General features: G+C 34.8%; 1 protein-coding gene across 1 annotated transcript; it reads right to left on the bottom strand.

Moving 5' to 3' along the window:
- Nucleotides 1-1,201: 1,201 nt before the first annotated feature.
- LOC118034779 (DNA ligase 1) lies at nucleotides 1,202-16,312 on the bottom strand. Its single transcript, XM_035040179.2, has 17 exons — nucleotides 15,318-16,312; nucleotides 14,448-14,564; nucleotides 13,726-13,827; nucleotides 13,526-13,642; nucleotides 6,990-7,220; nucleotides 6,791-6,885; nucleotides 6,075-6,162; nucleotides 5,421-5,552; nucleotides 4,029-4,141; nucleotides 3,194-3,295; nucleotides 3,047-3,108; nucleotides 2,793-2,864; nucleotides 2,609-2,682; nucleotides 2,473-2,529; nucleotides 2,289-2,366; nucleotides 1,854-1,931; nucleotides 1,202-1,753 (listed from the first exon to the last, which is right to left on the bottom strand). Exons 1-17 carry the CDS (start codon nucleotides 16,128-16,130, stop codon nucleotides 1,682-1,684), a joined length of 2,403 nt encoding a protein of 800 aa, XP_034896070.1. The 5' UTR covers nucleotides 16,131-16,312; the 3' UTR covers nucleotides 1,202-1,681.
- Nucleotides 16,313-17,717: the final 1,405 nt, after the last annotated feature.

Raw genomic sequence — 17,717 nt, 5'->3', positions numbered from 1 at the left:
GATGACGCCACGAAGCCACTTGTTCTTCGATAAGTCGTTTTCAGTTCTTTAGAGAACCATGGAAGGGAGATTATCTCACCAACACACACACACAAAGTGCGGCAAACAAGAAGTTTTATTAATCTGAATTGTCTTCCTTACATGTCTAGTTATGCCCTTATTTATAGTGAATGCAAACTAAAATAAACCCTAATGGACCCCTTATGTGGACTTATATGATGCTCACTTACAATTAAACCCAAATAATATAAATATACCCTAAACTAAGAAGAAAATAACATTAAAATAAATAAATCCGAATTTAATATCCTAAATATGATAGGATCAAATTTGTAGCCCTTTAGAAGTCCTATATAAGCTAGGAGAATCAAATCTGAAGGTAGAATTAGTTCTGAAATCTTCTTTCCTTTTTGTAGCTAGGATGAATAAGGAATCCTTGCGAGAAAAGGATTCTGAAACATTTATGAATCCTTGCCACACTTGGAAACTATGTTGCAGCCCATTAAAGATCTTTGTAGAATTAGGAGATTCCCAAACTAAGCTGCCGCATCCTTTTAGGAAAAGAATCTCAGCCAAATAGGAAGTCCACAAGTCAAAAGGAAGTAAATAACAAAACTCGTACAGCCTCTGTTGACCCGTGTTTGGATGCCTTGCCGAACTCCGATTGACATGATATTTTAACCCAAGGTACGAAAACATGTCAGGAGCCTCCACGTTAAATTTCAGCCCGATCCAACGGTGGGATTGAGAATTATGACTATTTCCGTAAAACTGGATAGTTGCGCATTTTACGTCAAAATCCGAATTTGACCTTGGCTGGAACGTATCACCATGTTTTCTCCCTCCCTCTCTTTCGCTTCTTTGCTGCCATCTTCTTCCTTGACAACTGGGCAACTTCTGTTTTCAAAGCTTTTCCTTCACGGAACAGTGACAGTTGTTGGGAGAGGAAAAAAAGAGCAGTACAGACTTCAAGTTCGGTCAGGTCCCTGAACCTAGCTAATTGTTGCATAACATGTGTTTAACGTAGAAATTAGAAAAATACGATCTGCAAGAAATTGAAATTAAAATTTTTATCTAATCACTACGACATTTTACAATTACCTTTTTAATTAGTATCCTTGGGAGACGATCTATAATAAACTTTGAATATCAAGAGCTACATCCTTGAAATCCTTCTTCAGACCTTCAGAGTATCTGAGCATTAAGAAAAAGCTTTACCAGAGCATTTATTCTTTATAGCGATGACTAATTCATTCGATCATGATAATACAAATTCCATATCTCGCAAATTACTAACCGCTAACACTAATTTCTGAACATTATGCAGATGCGTGCCTTGAGATTACTCTCTTTTTTTAATAATCAAAACAGCCATATCTGATTACCTATTATTGACTAAATTCAAACTGTACATCATCAAAATTTCAAATAGCGCACACAAGCTTTTCTTTTCTCCAAATACAACTACAATAATTCTAGTTAATCACAAGTAATCTCTGGCTGCTTTTCAGTGCAGCATGCAAAGGGGGACGGATCTGGTAGTTCTGATTGAGCAGTCCTTTGAGCATGGAGGCTCAAAGACAAGGAGTCAATGGGTTATGGAATGGAAAGGGTTTGCCGCAACATTGCTGGTCTTTACAGGGAAACTTGTCTGGAAATGACGACATCAGAATCCTATCCTTCAATCATCATCGTCATTGTCATCTTGATTGTTTTGATGATTATGCTTTTGGGCATTATACATCTCAGCAACCTGAAATGTGCAGAGCAACGCATGAATAGAAGTTCTAGCCAACAAAACCATTTTTTTTCCTTTTCCCATAAAACAATCAGCAACTAAGACTGTTCATTACCTGCTCTGATGATGAGGCTTGCTCTGGAGACTTGTCTTCTCGAACTCGAACAAGGCGTGGAAATCTTAGTGAAATACCCTTGAACAAGAAAGGCAAGAAATGAGATTAAGAAGCAGAAAACATTTTTGTGGTTTGGTTTGACAACAAGGAACTGCTAAAGGAAGGAGAATAAAAAAGCTTGGATCCAAACCATCAAAAGGTAAACATCAAGTGCCTGAACCCCGTTTTGCAGAACAGGAAATTTAAAAAATGATGCACGCAATATGGCAATCACATGAACAGTAGGTATCTGAATACACATGCATGGAAATACATGTCTAAAAGTTCAGGCCATTAATGAGGAAATTTTTTAGTTAATTCATTATGCACACAGCCCTACCAACATAGAGCCAATTTTGTTTAAATAAAGCATTATGGAAACAAGATGAATTCAACCTTGTCAGGATCAACTTCACCAATTGCAGCACGATGAACAGGGCTAATAGTCAAGTCTGCTGCTTTCACCTCCCACACCTTTTTTTTTCCACAAAAAAAAATCAGCAAGGAAACAGAGCTTCTGCTCAGCATAGTATAAAAACCAACATTAACATTTTTCATGAGAAAAGGTAGATCAAAATACCTCCTTTGGTTCAAACCACACATCTGGTTTAATAGTATCTCCAAATCTATAGTATGACTGGAACCAACTATAAAGTTAGAACTGGCATAGTAAAAACACAGGACTCCACTGGTCACATGAAAAAACATAACTGTACCTTTGGTTTGGGAATCACTTGTGAACGGAGACTAGCAGAACGTTCCTCAAGCACTTGTTCAGAAAATCCAGTGCCTTCCCATCACAGCAAGAAAAAGAAAAGAATGGCACCGTTGTTAAAAACAAAGACACCCTTAATTGGACATGAAAGTTGAAACAAATCCAGAAAATTATTTTTGAGTTACCTATTTTACATATGCTCTGGAATTCTTCGTTGTTGCTATTATAACAAGCAAGGAGAAAAGCACCATAGACACCTAAAAACCAAACACTAGCATCATGAACCAAAAAGGCCACGACCTGAAACTAGAATACCTCCCACTAAACACCCCCAACCCCACCAGAAAAAATATAAAATCAAAGCAATCTGTTATCAAGGCTGTATCTGGCCTGTATGCATTGAAACAGAAGTATATGCTTCGACAGAAACAGCATTTACCTGTACGTTTTCCACGACCATGGAAAGCACCAATAGGCACTAGATCTAGTGAGTCTCCAATACTGCAGAGCACAGCACATTAAAAAAATTTAGCCAAAACAAAAACTGTGCAATAAGAATGAAAACACCCTAATTCATTCATCCTACCTTTCCATGTAATCTTTCTTCAATTTCAGCCAGTTATGTGATCGCCTTGAAGGTTCATATGTAGCATCCTTATTCATTGTTTTGATGATTAAACCCTCACAACTGCAAACTAAGACGAGTCAATAACCCCAAAAATAAATAATAGCTTAGCATGTCATTGTAATGTACATGAAAAAGGAAGAACTTTCAAAAAACTTCTGTGACATTCAACTTTTACTTTACAACATCCAAAAGACATTAATTTGAAAATAAATCATGTTCCAAGTTTCCAGGCATCAGCATTGTTATATTCCACACGGCCTCACTTCATTAAAAAAAAATTGATATAAATATGTGAGGCCAGCATTCAAATAATACAAGTGAGTCCAGCGTTCAGAAACATTCCTGTGCCCAAGTTTTGCAGCCTTTAGTAAAAAGCTTCAAGATTTCTTGGAATACTAAAATTAGTTCAGGTATAAAAATGTATGGAAAAAAATTAGAGATATTTTGTCAAGAAAGCTTTAAATTGAAGGTTTAAATGAAAATCAGAAATCAAACCATGTTTTTCCATTTCCATAAAATCAATTAATTTTTTTCAATAACATTAAAAAAGATTAAAAAGCCACACAAACTCAGTAATCTCTGTCAAGAGCAAAGAATCACTTTCAAAGTAACCTTGCAGTTAATGAGATGTTGCAGAACTTCCAACTCAAAAACTTACGATAAAAGATAGAGAAGCCCTTGCAGCAATACCAAATTTTCATATTTGATAACCACAGCTAAAAACACATACATGTATAAATCAGGTTCATGTTCAGTTGTCAACTGAAAATGGTAAAAAAAACGAGATAATGACCTGGCATCAACAGCAGTGTCGAGGAATTTTTGTATCTCTTCAAGATCATTTGATGTTATTGCAGTTGCAAACTGAAAAAATCCAGGTTCTTCCTCGAATGAACTGTAAAGATGCTATACAGGTCCAAAGTCATGGGACCATCAGTATCAATACATCAGTATTTTCTGACTTGAGCAGATGAATACATCCAAGCCAAATGAGAAAAATATAGGTGGAAGTTTGTTGGCAGCACATTCTTTACTTCATAGAATGTTTATGGACAAAGGGATGAAGACTATGTATACATAGAGAAACCCTATAATAGAATGTCATGCATGTTTTGATAAATTTAATAAATTCTCTCAAAACCAATCATCAATATGAATAATTATATAGGAAAATAATTACAAGGGCAGCTAATTTACAGGTTAATTATTTAACCCAAGATCCCAGACTTTTAAGAAATGAAAAGGAACCTTGAAGCATGCTTCATATTGCTTATCAATTCCTATATTAAAACAGATATTTATGCAGCATGTCAGCACTAATTTATTTCACATAGAGAGACACTATTGCACTGTCTGTGTGTATGATAGGCCAAGAATTCAAGTCCAAAAAAAATGGAGTAAAATGAATGAAGTATAGTACAACAAAGGAATTTTTTATCAAAATTAGAAATGGAGCAAAGAAAATCGACAACTCATTCCTCACAACCTCCTAAATTATTTGTTAATTGATTCCGGATTAATTTTAATGGAGTGGGCTTTTAATCATAAAAATTGCCCCAATCCATCTGTGTTGCATGCAAAATCAAATAGCATTAAAAGAGGATGGCTCTTTCCTTAGATCTAATCAGTGTTCTTAGAATAGCCCTAGCAGAAATAAAACAACAATATTTATGACAAATTACGAAAACAATTTTATTGTGAAATGGGCCAGCCTTACAGGCTTTTGAAAGGCTATTTGTCCATTGATTGCAGTTAGAATATGCACAATATCTTCAAATTGTCACCCTGATGACATTAGTAAGGGTTACTACTACAACTAAAAATCATTATTTGAGAGAAACAGAGAGGAAGGGGAGCTCCAAGTACTGCACCACCAAATGCAATACAGAAAATATTTAGAGTTAATACTGGCAATTCAAAAGGATTGACAATTTGACAATATATACCAAACTTAAATGTCAACAAGTATGAAAAAAAATACACACTAAATGGACTTTGCAATCCTACCTTACCACGTATTTCAGATACATTTCAACACAGAATATTTGTTTTAGTTTTATGTGAAAGCAGTACTATTAAAAGTTCTCACTTTAGAAACCCTAGCCTCTGACAAATTTTATTACCAAATAGTAGAAAGACTGCAGCAAATACATGAACTAAATGACCAGTAATGAAAACCTTGTACCTCTCTACGGACTTTCAGTTCTTTCTGAATAAGTGGTTGGTCATTAAGATACAACATGTCGAAGGCATATATGCAAACATTAACCTTGATATCACTCATCACCACATTTTTTCGGGCCCGGGTGCTGAGGATCTGCACAAATACATACCAATTAAAGCTTTATCCATCTTAACTCAAAAGAGCATGAATCCCAATACTTGGTGGCCATCTAGATTTATTTCATGCAACATTCAGAGAAAAAAGTACAACCAAACAAACAAGTCAACCAGCATAGGGATTTGACTTTTCACTTAAAGTAGGAATTGGCATAGTGACCTACTCTGCCCTTCTTTAATATTAGTCCTGTCACTATTCTTATTGCCCAACTATTCACTATTTTGACATGAATAAATGTATATTGTATTTTACAAATCCAGTTATATTATTGAAGCAAAAAGGAGATTCATTTTCATTGTTTATTCCTTATGCTATACAGGATTTACAATATCAGAACATTCAAAGAATTCAAATAACAATATTTAAGCAATTATCATGTTTGAATTCACAAAGTCAGTCTTTCACAAAAATATGAACAACAAAAAATATATATTGTATTACTTGGAAGTGGTAGTGTTTTATACAAATAACAAAATACTTCAATTGATCATAAATTACCTGAAAGGGGAGAATTTTCTTTTTTTCTCTATCATACGCAACTAGTTCACAATCCAGAATAAATGAGCTTGCTGAGGGCCTCTTTAATCTGCACAAAGAAAGTAAGCATTAGCAACTACCAATTACAAATAATTAATCAGAAAACTACTAACTATGGTCATCAGAGAGTATAGTTGCAGACAGACAATAAATCTCTTGATGAAATTTAGTTCATAATAAACCAGATGTAAGCATGAAGAATCTTGTGTGTGTGTGTGTGTGTGTGTGTAAAAGATACAATATAATTATACAGGTAAGATTGCATTTAGAATTCTAAATCAGCGCAAGTCAAATCCTGAACAAAATTTGAAGAACATATGATTTATTCAAGATTGTATGCAAGGAAATAGAAGACTACCTTATAAAGGACATGAAAAAGGAATAGGTGCTGCAACACACTTACTAGATGTTGCTAAAAAATGAGGAAAGTACGAAAAATACTGAAGGCTTCAAAATTGCAGAGCACAATCTGTAGCCATTGCAGTAAATGAGATAGAAGAAGCTGATTTGAGCATCCATATAGTAGCCACCGCTTCTCTTAACTTGAGTACAAAGCAGCAAAACTCACTCATTTAAATTTATAGAATCTTTCCAATGTCAAAAGTCCTTGGAGTTTCAAACAAACAACCACCTATATCATAGAAGAAAAGGAATCCCTGATAAGAAATGAAACTCACCGGGAAATCACAGCAACAACATCAGGAAATTTTCCAGTATTTCGCTCAGAATTTCGACTATATATCTCAACCGAGCCATTCTCCAAGTAATGTATCTGCATCAAGCAATTGAAATTATATCATAAAACAAGGACGCTTAAAGCAACAGAAGAAAAGCAGTGAGCAACAGAAGAAAAGCAGTGTGACTAATTAGTATCACCTGGGCACGTTCTCCATCATACTTGTATTCACAGGTGAATTCCATATCCTGAAATTTAGTTACTATCTCAGAAACCCCTTTGGTTGGTTTTGCCAGCATAGGTCCAACTGGAACACCAGGTGTGAAGCTGCATGTCTTGGGAAGATTCCATACGCCATCACTAAGAAGAGCAGGGACTATTTTATCATAGACAGGAAGCACAGAGTAAACTTGTTTAACAATCTTTGCAGCCTGTTACATACACAGTTATATAGCACCAAAGTCAGGGGAAAATAAAATAAAAGATATAGAAAAACGTCAAGTTTCAACCATTGGTTACATATCCTAAAATGGATTCCAGCAATTACTCCAGATACCTCTTAAAAGTCATAACTACTCAACACAAACAATGAATGGAAACTTTTACATCTTATACACAAGATCCCAATAGAAACAAACTGAAAACAGAATAAGAATAAATTTATTAAGTAAGATCGAAACAAATTTACAAAAGAGAAGAATAAGACATCCTCATGAAAAGACAACATCTTAAAAACACAAGCGCTCACAAATCGCTGAATATCAGCAAGATAAACTCCTCCAAGAAATCAAAGCCTGTATTGTATAATAGTGTTACGTAATCAAGAAGTTACAATCTCAGCAGCAGGAACAAAGCAGCAGGAGCCATTGCAGCAGCAATCCACAAGCATTGAACATGTGATGAATAAGAATTGACCAGTGTGGAATAGTTAGTTAATTCAGTTAGAGGTAGTTAGAGACAGTTAGGGAAGTTAGTTACTGCCGATAATAAGCAGAAGTTAGTTAGAGACAATTTGGTGTCAAAGCTCTAGAAGATCCACACAAATTCTTCTAACTCACCATGGTAGACAATAATAGATAAAAGCTCTAGAAGAGAACAATAAACGCACCAATGAACAAATACAAAGGATTAGAATAGAGGTGGAACAATTGCAATTATAATTGGATACAATGCTATCAACTTTGAACTCTTTCAAGGCTAATGTGCTATCAACTTCGAACTCTTTCAAGGCTAATATGGATTGAGAGTAAGGAAGAAGGGAAGGAACCACTCTGGAAGGAAACAATTCCTATCACCAGAATAGCAATAGGGGAGACGTTTTAGAAATCCAAGAAGGAAGCAGGACAGGGTATAATATAGCCTTGCCAGACCTGCCTAATTTATGGAGAGAACCCTTGTGGTTGGATCAAAAAATATAGGAGATTCTTTAAAATGCATCTCATACGTGTTCATTAATGGGTAGAGATTGTTGCCTTATACATGGAAGGAAAGGCTGAGATTTGGTATGAAAGGTTCTTGGTAGGAAGGAATGATTTATCCAACTGGGATGAATTCACAAAAGCAATATGTATATGATTTGGCTGTCAAAATGATGTAGTGGAAGAGTTCAACAAGCTAGAACAAGAAAAAAGTGTAGAAGAATATGTTGATAAGTTGGAGAAAATTAAGTCTTTAATGAGTGTACTTAATTCCTCTTTACCTAAAGCTTATTATGTCCAGTTTTATAAGTGGACTCAAGGAAGACATCATGCCTATGTTAAAGATTCTCAAGCCAACTACATTATTGCAAACCTTTGAATAGGCTAAATGGCAAGAAGAATATAATAGGGAAATCACCAAGAAGAATAGGATGATCTCAAGAACTCCTTCGGTGATTGGCTATGACAAATTGTCAGGTAAGAAATTATTGATTAACAATAAACTAGCATCTGATAATCTTTATGAACAAAGAAGGAAACTTGGATTGTGTTTTAAGTGTGGAGAAAAGTTTACTCCTGGCCATAGATGTGTAACAAAAGACTAAACATGATAGAAGGATTGGAGGATTGTAAAGAAGAATTCTTTTAAGTAGAATAGGAAAATGAAAAGGCAATAAGAGAAGATGGAATCGAGGAATATGGACTGTCTTTACATGCTTTAGCTGATAGATATGCTCATAATATTATCAGAATCAGGGGTGGCTGTCAAGGAAAGAAGTTGGTGATGCTAATAGATAGTGGAAGCACTCTTAGCTTCATTGATGAGCAAGTGATGCTGAAAATTAAGGTTGTGATTGTAAAAACAACAGTGTTGGCAATTACTGTTGCTAATGGAAACATTATGAAGTGTGATGGTTACAGTCCAGGATTTCAGTGGTTCATGCAAGATTATGAGTTCCATGCAAATCATAGAATTTTGAAACTAAGGAGGTGTGACATTGTATTGGGAGTGGATTGGTTACGAGGGTACTCACCTATTTTGTTTGATTTCATGAGAATGAAATTTTCATTCAAGAAAGATAGAAGAAGCATTGAATTGAGAGGTATAGGAAAGGTGGCTGAATTACAAGAGATTACTGTAAATAAGGTCCATAAGAAACTTAAAGAGGCATTATATGAATTTGTTGGACAGTTTTTTATTCTGGAAGCTATGGAGGTTGCAGAAAAGGCAATTTGTCACCCTAAAATTGAGGCATTACTGAGGGAATTTCAGTGTTTGCAGAACCCACTCAATGTCATCTGTCGGGAGTCTGAATCATAAAATTCCATTAATTCCAGGAGCAGAACCAGTTAATATAAGACCATACAAGAGTTCCTTCATTCATAAGGAAGAAACTGAGAAATTAGTGAAAGATATGCTCAAGAAAGGAATAATCCAGCACTGCAGTAACCCTTTTGCTTCTCCAGTCCTGTTAGTCAAGAAGAAGGATAGCACATAGAGATTCTATATAGATTAAAGGCAACTGAATAATCCAACTATCAAGAACAAGTTTCCAATTCCATTAATAGATGAGTTGGTGGATGAGTTTAATGGTTCAGAATTCTTCTCTAAACTGGACCTAAGGTCTGGCCATCACTAGGTTAGGATGTTTGAAGGAGATGTCGAAAAGACAGCTTTAGGACACACCATGGACAATATGAGTTCAAGGTGATGCCTTTTGGATTGACCAATGCTCCGGCCACTGATGAACACTATACTGGAGCCATTTCTTAGAACTACACCTCAATCATAGTTGAGAAATGCATATCCTAGTTGTATTGGTTTTTTTATGATATATTAGTGTATAGTTCTATACTAGAACTACACCTCAATCATCTTAGGTTTGGTCTTGGAACAATTAAGAGTTAATCAACTCTTTGCAAAACAATCTAAGTATACCTTCTGTGGGAAGAAAGTAGAGTATTTTGGACATATAATCTCTGGAAATGTAGTAGTCATTGATCCTAAAAAAACTGCAGCAATCCAAGAATGGCCAGCACTACACACAATTAAGGAATGGAGGGCATTCTTGGTGCTAGCTGGTTACTACAGGAAGTTCATGAAGAATTTTGGAATTATCAGTAAACCACTAACTGAGCTGTTGAAAAAATATAGCTTTGGCTGGAATGAAATGGCTCAAGAAACATTTGAAAGGTTGAAGGGAGTCTTGTGCATAGCACATGTATTAGCATTGCTAGATTTTAGGAAGGTCTTTGTGCTGGAAACTAATGCTTGCACTAATGGACTAGGAGTCGTGTTGGGTCAGGAAGGAAGACCTCCAGCCTTTTTCAATAAGGCATTGGGTACAAAACACTTGGGACTATCAATTTACAAAAAGGAGTATATAGCAATCTTAATGGCAGTGGATCGATGGAGGCATTACTTAGAGCATAATCAGTGTGTTATCAAAACAAACCATGAGAGTCTAAGGTATCTTCTGGAACAGAAGATGCATACACTCTTGCAACGAAAAGGGTTGACCAAGCTGTTGGAACTCAACTATCAAATCCAATAAAGGAAAGGGAAAAGGAACCTAGCAGTACTTGTCACTAAGGATATTAATGATTCTAGCAAAATGGATGGGGTTCAACATGGAAGCTCAAGTGTAATTACTAACATTGTACCAGCTTGGCATAAGGAGATACAAGAGACTTATAAAAATGATCCTTTGGTGCATGAAGTATTAGTGGAAAAGCTAGTGAATCCCTATACTTGGCCACAATATACATTGCTAGAAGGCATTTGGAGATTCAAAGGTAGGGTTGTGATCGGCTCAAATGGAAACTTAAGGAGCATAATAGTACTGGCAGCTCAGGATTCCTATCTTCGTGGTCATGCTGGAATTCAAAACTCTTATAGAAGGTTAAAATCCTCATTCTATTGGCCATCCATGAAGAAAATGGTTTTGCAAGCTGTTGAGGAACGTGAAATCTATAAGCGGGCAAAGCTTGAGAGAAATGCATATCCTAGGTTGTTGCAACCTCTAACAATTCCAAAAGAAGCTTGAGAGTAATTGTTATGTAATCAAGAAGTTACAATCTCAGCGGCAGGAACAAAGCAGTAGGAGCCATTGCAGCAGCAATGCACAAGCATTTAACATGTGATGAATAAGAACTGACATGTGTGGAATAGTTAGTTAATTCAATTAGAGGTAGTTAGAGACAGTTAGGGAAGTTAGTTACTGCCAATAATAAGCAAACCAATGGTTAGTTTCAAGGTATAAATACATGGTGTAGAAAACGTGTAAACCAAGTCATTGAGTAAGAATCTTTTTCTGTAATTGCAGAACTTCTTCTTCCCTCTATTTCTCTATTTCTTATCTCTTTTCTCACTATCAACCTCCATTGTCAAGGACCGACCTTGACAAATAGGTGCCTCAAAATTTTGGTTCTTAAAAGTTTTGCTATATTTTTTTTCCAGACATTCTAAATCACAAAAAAATCCAAACACTCAATCACACAATAGAAAGCGAAGTTAAGAAAAATCTTCCAATGTTTGCGATCCCAAACTGCACAAAAATTGTCAATAACCTCCAAGCTCAGAAGGGAAGATCCACTGTTCACCACCAAAAACAAACAACCTAATCCACACATCCTAAATAATAGAACATCCTAGGAAAAGGTGTCCTAACATAATGTCCATATAAAGGTGACAATGCCCTAAACAGCCTGCAAGCTTGTACTAAATTGTTAGTTTTTATCCTAAAGGAACCATCAACCAAACCGGAATCTTAGTTTTAAGCAAGATTTGAAAATAAAGGTACCAGACCCCTACAAAATCCAAATACTTTTGTCTGGCTTCTTAAAAAAGCATAGAGGATTAAGAATTTAGAACAAGGAAAGAAGGTCCTCAGTATACCTCTCATTGAAATACATATAAAAAAATGAAAATTCCAAGAAACATTGAGGCAACAAAACATAAGCATTTGAAGTTGAAGCATTGTGCGGTACAGTCTCCAACCTTATCTTTGGAATTGACAAAAAAGTCCACTTTTTGGTGGGTAAAATATTGTAGGATAACTACAACTATCAAATAACTTCATATGTAAAGAGAAAATGCTGATAAATGAATCCAATTCATTGACTCAAAAGCCCCAACCATTAGCATGCTACCAAAAATTTCAAAAAAAAAAAAAAAACATAGATAATTACTCACAAAATACTAGTAATATGCATGCAAGCTACTCATAAGGAGATTATTGTTTACCACAATCTCTAGGACATGTTGGCCATTTCCCTATATCCTTCAAAATTTAGTTGATAACCATATGCAGGTTATAAGGAGATGACAACAACCTGTACTCTTTCCCTTTGGCATTGACTATTAGTTTACCACTGTATTGATTAGATGTCTCTAGAGTTTGGACTTTCTCAAGCCTTAGAGAGATGTCAGTCAAACTTCCAAGAAGATGAGATTTCAATGCATGAACAGACTTGATGATCATTAATATGCATTCCAAAACCACAAGGAGATGCCAGTTTGTCATTAGATCCCCACAATTTATCAGTGTTGCTTGATCAAATAATGATTGCATGTTATTCCATCATATTTCAAGTTTTGGAATCTTAAAAGTAGGTTTTCATAAAACCATGTGATAACTTGTCTCCAATGTGTTTAGATAACAATCCATTTCAGAAAATTGGGAGTCTATTCCTTCACATTACCTTGCATAGCTATGACACCTTCTTATTGCTTTTTTATACGGATTATGTACAAGGAGCTGAAGCACATCTAGTTTTTGCTATTTCAAAACTTGAATCCCATACCTCCAAGCCTCAGTCTTGTGCACATGCCAAACTGCTCAAGCTAATCACATACCTAAGAAGATGTGCTCAAGCCAAGCACCAAACATATCCCTAAAGTCTAAATTGCTTCATCTTAATCCAGGTAATGATTATTAACATATAAGTGTAATCAGTATCAATTATATGGAAATTACCAAAAGAGTTATGTCACAAGGCTATTCAGCTGGAAACAAGTTTTCATGATGCATTTGCAATTTATCTGATAAGGAAATACTGTTATCATCTTCACAGATAACGAGAAGTCGTAACTTTTATAATGTACCAAGACCTCAAAACATAGGCTCACGTCATGAATGAAGAGTCTCATCTATTTGGGAGATATAACCCCACCATGTTCTTGCACCCAGCAGTTAACTCTTTTACAGAAAATGTGATTGACATGCATTAATTTTAAGGTGCTTGTTTTCAGATTTTGTTAAAGCATTCTATTTTTTTTTTTCTTTAGTCTATCTTTCTGCATGTCCTCAACTTACCTCTTCTAAAGGAGACTGAATGTGTGGAGGAGGAGTAGAATGCTCTTCAGTATATACAGCAGCTTGTCCCAGGGCAGCCAAAAGAGTCTGTTCTGCCAGTCCAATTCTCAACTTTGTCTGCAAAATGACTCCAAAGGAAGGTTAGACCACAAGAAACAAGCATAAGAAAAAAAGATCTGAAAACATGTTCTAATCATGACCTGAAGCAGACGAATTAGATACAGAGGCTCGCAGTCTGTGGCTGCAACAAGAAGCGCCTTGATATGGTTCTTTTTCTTGTCTTGACTATCCTTCCCAGATTCCTATCAATATTTTGCAGAAAATAAGGTAAGTTGGTTAAATTAAGCTATATTGTTTAACTTACTTCCCATGGGAAAGTGGGCATATCCTTCTCCAGCACATTATTCTCCAAATAATGTTTCTTTGTATTCTTTTCTTGTTTAGGAAAGGATAAACTGTGCTGCCTAATGGCCTAATAGAGGAAAGAGTGGATCCAAAAAAAAAAGCCAAAACTGAAAGAAAAAAATTACATTTGTTTTCCTCTATAAATTCTAATGCACTATTTCTTTCAAGGGACATCACAAGCCATGAACTAACTCATAAACATGATTGATTCTAAGTTCTCACCAAAGGTCGTGCGCAATGTTCTTTCTATTCTTTATTTTGGACTAGTAATATACTATAGTGGTGGGATAGGAAAATATATGAAAATTACAGCAATGCATGGTGATTTTCTTGCACAAACACCACCGATATGAAGGCTAAAGCTTATTCATACATCAGAATAAAAATTCTACAAAAACAAATGCATAAATAATGCAACCTCTGCTCCTGCTTGCAAAAAGAAAGTTAACCATGCCCAAGTGAACAAAGTTTCCAAACTCATAGGTATCAAGAAGTAAAACTTAAGTGTAGAGAGTACCTTAGCAATCTGTTGAAATGTGTTGAAAACCTTAGTAATTGTTAATGGATCAGGCTTGCGCATCATAGATTGGGATGACCGACTTGCTTTTGCAACAAGGCCCAAATCTCCCAAGTCCTGCCAATTGAAAATAACATGCATAAAGCAAAAATGAGCTTGAATAACAATCCCAACCAGAATTCAAAAAACCCAGGGTTACAAAATTCAAAAATGAGTTATTGAAAGTGTAACTGAAACAACTCAGATGATAAAAGCCAGTGCCCTCTATTATATGTGCAACTCATTAGCAGTTTCTTAGAGTAGATTTCATGAATATGTCAGATAAATAATCAAGCTACTTGTGCTGTATATTAATAGTTGTTACTTGTGCACATCAAGTCTCCTTGATAAACCAGATGGCAAATCCAAAATGTTAAATTTAGCATTCAAGAAAGCAAAGTGTGCAGCTAAGTTCACGGTATGACATGATTTTTCCTTTCTGTTTTCAACAAGTTCAATAAAAGCATCGATAAAAAAAATCATTTTTCAGCAAGTCCAATGGAAGAATTAATAAAAACTATATCTAAAGCATTCATAGAAAATTTCTCTTATTTATGATTCTATCCCAAACCCTTTTCGCTTTTTTGCAATTTGATTAGCTCAACAAACTTTTCTGTAGCATCACCTATTCTTTTTAACATTAAGCTAAAGTGCATGTTTCAAGAAGTATCTTTACACGGGCAACTAAAATCATCTTCACACTAGCAAAAACTGAACAGTAAAACTTAAATGATGCAATCATATACATAATTAACAGAAAAATTCATTTTCAGTTCTTATTCCATTCTAACAAAACACAAAACCAACAATATAACCACAAAAAGCGATCACCTTATACTGCTTCTTAACCTCCTTCTCTTTCCTCCCACACGCCTCCGCCAGCGCCTTAATAATCAAAGCTTCCCCAATCCCAAGTTCCACTCCCTCATGCGCAGGGGCAACCTTATTAGCTAACAAATAAACCACAGCCACCAAATCCTCCGGAGTAGTATCCATTACAGTCCTCAACATATTACAAACAATATCAGTAATCACAATCCTCCCTGTCTCGTTCGCTATCAAATCAAAAGCCAGAGAAACAAATATAAACGGAACCCTCTCTCCTTTCTCCCAATTAGCCATCATCTCCGGCTTAAAATCCCCGGCTTTCTTCTTTAACAACACAATCTTGCTCTTCAACTCCGTATTTTTATCCTCAACTCTCAGTTTATTCGATTCATTGACTTTTAATAAGCTATCAGACCTAGAATTTGGTTCTGATTTAGGCTCATTCGATGAATCTGGAGTGTTAATTAGCTTTTTAGATTCATCAGTTTGGGGGTTTTGTACGGAATTGAGGGTTTTATCAGGGTTTTGAGGATGGTCTAGGGTTTTGCGTTTTTTGGGGGAGCTGGATTTTGATTGGGGTTGGGGTTGGGTTTTTTTCTTAGCGGAGGCGGCGGCACGTGCGTTGGACATGAGGGCATCGAAGGCGGAGGGGCGAGAGGTGGACATTGTGGAATTAGGGTTTAGATAGAGAGTGTGGGATTTTAGAAATGATGGGGATTTAGAGAATAAGAGAGAGGGAATGAGAGGAGAGAGAAGCTTGGAGTGGCGCGTGGAGTAAATGGAGCGTATAGAGACGCATGGACGGAGCCTGAGCATCAATTGGAGACGTGGTGGACGATTGCGGGTGGCGCGTCTGTTTATGTGCTTTTTTAGAGAGAGGAAGAGTGGTGGGAAGCTAGTCGATGAAGAGGGGAAATGGCGGGAGTTGTCGGGGTTTGACGTTTTTTTTTTTGTAAGTATTTTGTTACTCCTATTCTCTGTTCAGTGTGCCTGGAGAGGGTGACTGTGCACTGCTTTTAAAAAAAAATAAAATATATTTTTAAATAATATTTTTCAAAAATTATTTTTTTTATTAGTTCCAAAATTACTAAAAAACTAAATTTAAAAAAAAATCAAAGTTTTTGAAAACTCAATCTTTTGGGTTGTAATTTGTCTTATAGTGAGTTTTCTCTCTTATTTTTTTTTCAATTAATTATAAGTTTATAACGATAACATATTTTTTTAGCCAATTTACACATTATTATTAATTAACTAAACAATTAAGGTTTGATATGAGCAAACATCCGGGGTTTGTGATGGAGAATAGTTAAGCTCTTGATTCTCTTGATTCTTTTTTTTTTAACCTTGTTCTTTTCTGGTTCAATAAAATGAAATTAACCTTAAAATTATAGCAGATCTATAAAATTAAAAGATAAATAATTGAAATGAAAGACACGAAAGATAATATATGTCTAATTTCAATTTTTTACCATTATCATTTTGATTCTAAAATTTATTTTATCATTTATTTTATCTCATGGATAAAAGAGGGTGACTAAAGTATTTGGTTGTAAGATTTCAGTGGCTATAATAATCAAGTTTGGTGTTAAAATGTTATGAGAAGTGTTTAATGATAATGGTTTTTTTATCTTCATCTTATCTAAAAGAAATAAATTGAGGCTTTAAAAGATTTGTGATCTTGGTTTGATTTTTTAGATTTAATCAATTTTTTGCTCCTTTAAAAGCACATGTGGGTTTATTGAGATTTGTTAGGTGTTTCTCATATATTTCAGGTGAAACAATGGCTGAAAAATAGGTTGATTAATAAAAAACAATGGTTGTTTCTCGGGTGCTTTAATCGTTTTTTATATAAACCCTATTTGTTTGTAGGAAAGTATTTTTTTTTTTTAGAAAATGGTTTCTTTATAAAGTGAATTTCGGAAGAGTAAATTATTTTTCGATGTTTGGTAGCGTCATGGAAAATAAGTTGGAAAACACTCTCTAGTGTTTAGAAGCTGGAAAATAGCTTATTAGTGTTTTATTTTTTTTTCAAATTTATTAAAATAATAAGAAACAAATTTTACAAATTAAAAAGTTGGATGATAATGGAATTGAAAAAAAATCTAATTTCATAAATTATCTCAAATAAAATAAATAACAATCAAAATAACAGAGATCAAATCTAACAGATAAAAAAAATTGAAAGATGATGAAATTAAAATAATAATAATTATAATTTCATAAATTATTTTAAATAAAATAAGTAACAATCAAAAGAATAATGATCAAATTTGATAGATAAAAATTTTCAATTAAAAAATAATAAGAGAAAAGTAAATAAAAATAATAAAAATAAGGACCAAAGTTAATATAAAAATCAAATTTTAAGGGATGAAATTAAAAAAAAAATCCAAACAAAATATA

Source organism: Populus alba, chromosome 9 (genome assembly GCF_005239225.2).
Source record: "Populus alba chromosome 9, ASM523922v2, whole genome shotgun sequence".
NCBI lineage: Eukaryota > Viridiplantae > Streptophyta > Magnoliopsida > Malpighiales > Salicaceae > Populus > Populus alba.
This window is presented reverse-complemented; position numbering and strand designations above follow the sequence as displayed.